Raw genomic sequence first — 7,163 nt, 5'->3', positions numbered from 1 at the left:
ATTCTGTTGACAATAACTAAAATATAACTCTACTTATCAACAGTATTAATAAATACAAGACTTTCTTACTTTGTTATTCTTTGTTTTAGAAAAAAAAAAGATTTAGATACACATTAACAAGGAGTATAATCACTTTAATAATTAAGAATGAGATAAATTAATAAAGAGATTTATAAAATGCAACTTTATTACTTGAAAATTATTTTCACTAATTTATAAACATTGTATTGATAATAATTTATTAGGTGGGTGTTTTATAATAACTATAAAACAATAAAATATTATATTAGTTTATTTTATTGCTGAGGAGGTGGTGGTGGTGCATAATACGGTTGTTGAGGAGGGGGTGGTGCATAATAAGGTGGTTGTGTAAATTGGTCTGGAGGAAGTGGTGGTTGTGTAAATTGGTCTGAAGGAAGTGGTGGTTGTACGTGTTGGTCAAGGGGTGGTTGTATATATTGGTCAGGAGGTGGCTGGACACATTGGTTTTGAATAGGATATCCTTGGTATGGTTGTTGTTGATAACAATAGTTTTGTTGGGGATTTTCATAGCCATAATTTGGTTGGTTAGTAGGAGTTTGCTGTAATTCTTGTTGATTACTTTGGTTGTCCTTATTATCTGTTGGTTTGTCTTTCTCTTTATTTTCTTCTTCATCAGTAGAATGCTCGCTTTTATTAGAATGTTTCTTTTTGCTCTTTTTATTATCACAGCAATCACAACAATCACATAAGTCACATAAGTCACAGCAATCGCAACAAAACGCTTCAATCAGAGGTGCTATACAAATATCACAGAAACATTCGCAGCAAATTCCAATTAAATCACCCATAGCTCAAATAATAATTTAAGATGAAGATTTTATCTTTTGTACTAAACATGTCTTAAAAAATAAATTGGCAAAAAGTTATTAAATATAAAGTTGTATATATATATTTTATTATATAATAATAATTCAGCCAAATTCTTGAATAATCTCAAAAAATACTACTTAAAATAAAGTAACTATAATAATGTTATAAAGTATTAATGTTAATACTATTCCATCATTTCTTTAATCTGTGGAATATTTTAAACAAAAAATTTGTATTTAAACAAATATTTTTTAATCTTCTAATTGCTTCTCCTTCACTTAATAAATAATTGACTGTTCCAGAGAATAAAATGATTAGAACTACCTAAAGAGTAATCTCAAAGGTATGTGAATGGTATAAAGAAATTATTATCATTCATTCAATTAAATCATTTAATAATTCATAGTTTAATAGTTATTTAATTTTTCTTATTAAATATATACATCATACTTTAAATATTCCTTATTTCAATTATTATACGATGAGTTATTGTTATATTTATAAAAATTACAATTTTTCATCTATATAAAAGTTGTTTAAATATTACCTAATGCTTATTATAGCATTAATATTCACAAAATAATTGTTAAAAAAGTGCGAATAAAAAATAGCCAATAACCATTTAAATAAAAACAACATAAAAGAAAAATAACTTAAAGTTATAATTATATAAGAAAACTCTAAGACTTTTTTTATAATATGATGTATTATCAAATTACTTTTATATGTTGAAAAGGAAATAATACTATTATCTTTATAAATACACACTCCTCTACTATAATAATTAATATTCCAACATTAGTATAAATCATTATTATTCTTATAGTATTAAATAAGATGTTTTATAACTAAAGATAACATCATAACTAAATGATAAATGATAATTCTATGCTTTAATTTATTTTAAAAATAATTGTAGTGCTTCTTAAATGCCATCTTTAAGTCTGAAGTAAATTTATAAAATAAATAACAAGAATAAAACAAGTAAAATATAAAGAAGTAATTAAAATAATAATTATTTTAATAAATTTTAATTTAGTCCTGAAGTTTAAATTAATATTTGTTCAGTAATTAAAAAATTATTAGAAAGACTTTTAACAGAAATAAATAATATATAAACTTAAACAATAAGTAGTTGTTTGTCATTAAGAAATTATAAAGTTGCTGGGTTTTGTTTCTACAACTTAAGTATTAAATATAAAACTAAGAATTTATAAACCAATTAATATTTAACTATCATTTAAAACAATAAAATAAATCATAACTAAATCATAAAGATGTTTTTGTTTATTATTGTTTCTTTTATAAATAGTTATTTTTCAATTGTTATTATTGAATAGAATGTCAAACTTTATTTAAAAAGTTCTTTTTAATTTTTAAAACTTTTTAATGATCGAAATTAATGTCAATAGAACAACCAACACATCGTTGTTATGAAGAATCAAGTGGAATGTTATTTGAAGTAAAAGAGGCTCATTTATTAGCACTAGCAAGAAAGATAGCAAAAAATAAAGATATTCAATACGAGGAAGTTGATGACCGTCATTTATTTTTAAAAAATACTGAGGCAAATATATGTGCTGAAGTCCAGGCGGAATTAGATAAGTATATTTATGATAAAGCTAAAAAACAATATTATCGATAATAAACATATTTTGTTATTTAGATGAAATTCTTCAATTTTTTATTTTTGGAATAATAAAAACAAATAACAAAAATTACTATTCAAAAGTGTTGATTAAAAAAATAGAAAAAGGAACTTAGAAAAAATTATAGTATTATATAAGAACAATGAGAATGATTTATTGTTTAATTATCATGTTGTTTGTATGTTTTGGAGAAAGTAAAAGTCTTTCTAGACAGTCTAAGAGATTTGCAAATAAAGTTGCAGATGAAATTATTGGAGTAAAAGTTAATATTAATTATGTTCCAAAACAAAAAACACGCTTGTTCAACTTTGAAAGTTGTAAGAATTCTACTGCAGCACAATGCTTCCTCTGTAAACAAAAAGTAGTTGAAGATGAAGATTATTGTCAAAACCCAACTATTCCAGAACAAAAATGTATGTGTCTTGCAGCACGTCATCAATGGAGAACAATGTATGAAAATGTTGATGATAAATTACAAACAGTTGAAGAGGCATGTGCTTTTGTGTGTGATATTAAACAACCAAAAGAAAATATTAAAGTAAATGAAACATTAATTCAAACTAATTACCAAAATGGTACAATTAAAAATGAAACACTTAAAAGAACAATTACCAACGGTGCATCTAGTGTTGTTGTTATGATTTGTTTTGCTCTTCTTATCTTCATTTACTAACTTAAGTCTCACTGTCTTTTCGTTACTTTTTTATTTCTTTTTATATCTTCAATTTTGTAATATAAATAAGAGATAGAAAGAAAATGATTATTAATTAATATAACTATAGTTATTTATCATTTCAATTTCTTTTAATCATATGAATTGAAAGGACAAAAACAAGTCAAAATAAAAGAAATAAAATGATTATTAGATTTGGTCAATAAGCTTATTTTGTAATGTTTGTTTAGCGTTTACTTTGACTTTAAAATCTATTGATGATTTTGTTTCAGGAATTAATTTAGCAATTTCTGGATATTGTTCAGCAAGAGTTGGTTTTATAGGGGTATTTAATTTTGACACTGGTTTCTTAACACTAAGAGAACCTTTAACCCCACTCTTTTTTAATAAGCATTTAATTTCTTTTAATTTCTTTTTAGCAGTAATCTTCTTAATAGCGTCATTGATCATTGAGTTTAACTTATTAACATCAAATTGTTGGATTTGAATTTTATTGTCGTACATTTTTGCTAAGTTAATGAGTTCATCTCCACAAGGTGTTCCTTTAGTATATTTTTTAGTAATTTTAGCAGCTTTTTTAACTTTCTTGGCAACAGCCTTTGCACGCTCAATAGATGGATTAATAGAATTTTCATCAATAGAAGACATAATTCTTTCAGCCATTGACTCTGCTTGAGCTGAAGTTAACTTTAATTTTTCTTCTAATCTTTTGACAACTAATTGCTTTGATTTAATCAAAGCTGGTGGAAGAGTTAAATCTTTAACTACCTTAACTCCAGTTAATGCTTCAGTTTCATTTGTTTTTGCTTGAACACACATTATAACCATAATGACAAAAAGAGCGTTCATATTATGAATTAATAAAATAATATTTCTAGTTAAGATCTTAAAAAAAATTTGATTTTTGTCTTGTTAGTTATTTTTTTCTTTTTTTTTTGAATAGTCTTATCTAAAATACTTACTTATATGAAAGAAGTAAATTAGAAGATGTTAAGGTAAAAAAGAAAGGGACAACATGTTTAATAGTTCTAACTTAACATCAAAATGAATATTTATTATTAACAAAAAAAAAGTCTTTTTTGTTGATATGATAGTATCTTGTTATTATTATAAAATTTTTAACTAAAACGACAAAAAAAACTTTTCTTTTAAAATGAAATAATCAATAATAAATTTTATTATAAAAATAAGAAATATTAAGAAGGAAATAAAAATTCTTATTGAACTTAAATACTTCTAGACTTGATGTATTCTGTTCAAAGCTACGATGATAAAGACACTTTTTCTGTTTATGACCAAAAAAAGATTGATCGTGCTGAAGAGCAAGAGTACATCGTTGGTCTACTAAAACAAATATATCAAGTTGTTGTTCCAATTGTTTGTGTATTTTTAGCTGTAGTTAAGTGTGTTCTTGTAATTAGACTATTCTTTAAATTAGCAACAAAAAGTATTTGGGTAGTTAAACGGGATTGGTATGCTAAATTAGGTCCAGCACTTAATCCATACCATTTGGTATTACTTGACCTTCTTTCAAGTGGACTATTTTTAGTTATTCCATTGTGGGTGTTTTTATTAAGAAAAAAAATTTCTCTTAGTTTTTTGTTGTTAAACATAGTCTGCTTTGGAGCTTTATCTTTCATTATGCTATTTTTCACTTCTTTCGGTGGTTCAATGTGGTTATTTGGCATTAACATTGCTGTTTATTGTATTTTTATACTTATTGATGTGGTTTTACAGAAAATGTTTAATGTTCATGTAATGTTAAGTCATTCCTATTCAGTTTGAAGGAATTTAATTCTTCTTTTTAAGAATGTCTTTATGTTTTTTTTTGAATATTTTCTTTATTTTGATGAATTTTATAATTTCAGTAGATTTAAAATTTTAATATGAAGAAACATATCAAATACTCAATAATTATAATAACTTTTTAATAAAAATTAATTGAGAATATAATTTTATAACATATGCCTTTTTAAGATGGGGAATATAAATATTATATAAATTTCAAAAGTATTATAACATTTAATAAAATCCATTAAAACGAAGATAAATACTATATATATTGAATTTTCAGATGATGAATTTTATAATGTTTTATAAGCAAAAATAAACATTTACTAATGGTTGGTTTATAGATAGTATTTTGAGATAAATAAAATAGTCAGATGAATTAATAAAGGTTGGGTAATTAAAATGATAATAACTCTTAAAAGAAACAATAAAAAATAATATTTTAACAAATAAATTGTACTAAAATGATTAGAATAATTAGTAATTTGAAGTAATAGACTAGACAGACTATATTTTAACTTAATTTTCTTATTCTAATAATATTAAAAAGAATCAAAACTTAACAAAAAAAAATAACGGTAAATAAACTTAGAATAAAAACTCTTCCTAATATTTTAGTAAGTTAAAATAAAGTGATGATATTTTAATAGAAATTAGGGTCTTTTCTTATTATTTTTGGGTCTCTACCAAAGTGATGTCCTAAATTTTGAATATATTCATTTTCACGAGTTGCAGCTATCCAATCACATTGTGCAACATCTCCACATCTGATAAATTTTGAAAATTTTTGTACTTTTAGAAATTTATTTAATTGTCGTCTATTTAATAATTTTCCATAAAATCCCCACCAACAATGTGGAGATAATCCATTATCAAACGCTCCCTTAATAGAAGGAATGATTCTTGACTCAAATATATTTTTTTCATTCTTTGAAATGTAATTAAGAACAGAGCTTAACTTACTGAATGCATTTCTTTTTAATGCCTCATCATCTTCCATAAACAAAACAAAATCTGTTTGAGGAAAGAGAGATAAAGCATATTTAACAGTTTCATAGAAGTAAAAATTGATTCTGTTGAATTTCAAATGACCATCAACTTTATAATCACCTTCTTTTCTTAACATAAAGATAGATTCATATATATTGATTAATTTTTTCATCATTTCATTATTTTCAATGATATTACTATTAACAGGAGTAATAAATGTCTTTATACCAGCATTATTTAATATTTTTTCTGCTTCATTAATATCTGTATAATCACAAGTATGACATCCCTTTGTTAAAAATACACCATCAATAACTACATCATCATGTCCATGTAAATATGAATTTGCTAAATATTCTGCACTATAAATTAACATTGGAAGCTTTTTTGGACTTCCAATCATAGGTATAACAATATGATACTTAGCAAAAACACAAAGTATTAAAGAGAAAAAGATAATGAATATATTCTTTTGCATTACGTTTAATTTACTTTGTTTTGAACTTTAAAATAAGTTCATCACTTTGAATCTTTCAAATTCTTTTTGAATTAACTAATCAAAAAGGAATAAAATCAAAGAAATAAACAGGAAAATAATATAAAAAGTTATTTTAAATAAATGTTGTTGTTTTTTTTTTATAAAAATTATTCGATTTTTTTAAATTATTAAAAATAACATTACTAAATTAATACCAACAAAAATTATTTTTGTAATGTAAATGAAAATAACTACTACGTTTCTTCATTTTTATTTAAATTAAAATATTCTGATGGTATAAATATTACTATTTTTCTTGTTAATTACAATGCTGATAAGCAGCATTCAATTATATTCAATTGAGCTTAAATAAGAATGTTTCTTACTTGATGATAATATGTAATGTAATTATTTTATTTTTAAATTTATAGAACTATTTAAATTGTAAAAAAAAAGTATTTTTTTAAATCACTAAAAATAACATAAAACAACCCCCTAACTTATAATATCTTTAAAAATTTAGTTTATTTTCATTCCTTTAGAATAAGCATTTTTTATCAATTTTTTTTTCATTAAATCAAAACAAAGGAATAGAATGGTTAGAATTTAATCTAACAGTTTTTAAAAATCATAAAAACATAAAAAAATGAGAAGTTTTTTAATGATAAAAAATTATAAAATTAAGTTTTATTAGTTCTTAATTTTTCTATTTCATTTTATTTATTTGAAA

General features: G+C 23.2%; 5 protein-coding genes across 5 annotated transcripts; 2 read left to right on the top strand and 3 right to left on the bottom strand.

Moving 5' to 3' along the window:
• Nucleotides 1-296: 296 nt before the first annotated feature.
• Nucleotides 297-830, bottom strand: ENU1_085360 (hypothetical protein; the record flags this gene model as incomplete). Its single annotated transcript, XM_008858829.1, has 1 exon — nt 297-830. The coding sequence occupies one exon, from the start codon at nt 828-830 to the stop codon at nt 297-299; it is 534 nt and encodes a 177-aa protein (XP_008857051.1).
• A 1,813-nt stretch (nt 831-2,643) lies between these two features.
• On the top strand, nt 2,644-3,174 carry ENU1_085350 (hypothetical protein; the record flags this gene model as incomplete). The annotated part of the gene is made up of 1 exon (XM_008858828.1): nt 2,644-3,174. The coding sequence occupies one exon, from the start codon at nt 2,644-2,646 to the stop codon at nt 3,172-3,174; it is 531 nt and encodes a 176-aa protein (XP_008857050.1).
• A 189-nt stretch (nt 3,175-3,363) lies between these two features.
• ENU1_085340 (hypothetical protein) lies at nt 3,364-4,023 on the bottom strand (the record flags this gene model as incomplete). Its single annotated transcript, XM_008858827.1, has 1 exon — nt 3,364-4,023. One exon carries the CDS (start codon nt 4,021-4,023, stop codon nt 3,364-3,366), a length of 660 nt encoding a protein of 219 aa, XP_008857049.1.
• Nucleotides 4,024-4,419: 396 nt separating this feature from the next.
• ENU1_085330 (hypothetical protein) lies at nt 4,420-4,959 on the top strand (the record flags this gene model as incomplete). The annotated part of the gene is made up of 1 exon (XM_008858826.1): nt 4,420-4,959. One exon carries the CDS (start codon nt 4,420-4,422, stop codon nt 4,957-4,959), a length of 540 nt encoding a protein of 179 aa, XP_008857048.1.
• A 649-nt stretch (nt 4,960-5,608) lies between these two features.
• On the bottom strand, nt 5,609-6,433 carry ENU1_085320 (hypothetical protein; the record flags this gene model as incomplete). Its single annotated transcript, XM_008858825.1, has 1 exon — nt 5,609-6,433. One exon carries the CDS (start codon nt 6,431-6,433, stop codon nt 5,609-5,611), a length of 825 nt encoding a protein of 274 aa, XP_008857047.1.
• Nucleotides 6,434-7,163: the final 730 nt, after the last annotated feature.

Source organism: Entamoeba nuttalli (genome assembly GCF_000257125.1).
Source record: "Entamoeba nuttalli P19 unplaced genomic scaffold asmbl_3889, whole genome shotgun sequence".
Taxonomy (NCBI): domain Eukaryota; phylum Evosea; order Mastigamoebida; family Endamoebidae; genus Entamoeba; species Entamoeba nuttalli.
The sequence above is the reverse complement of the archived record's forward strand: the minus strand, read 5'-3'. Positions and strand labels throughout refer to the sequence as shown.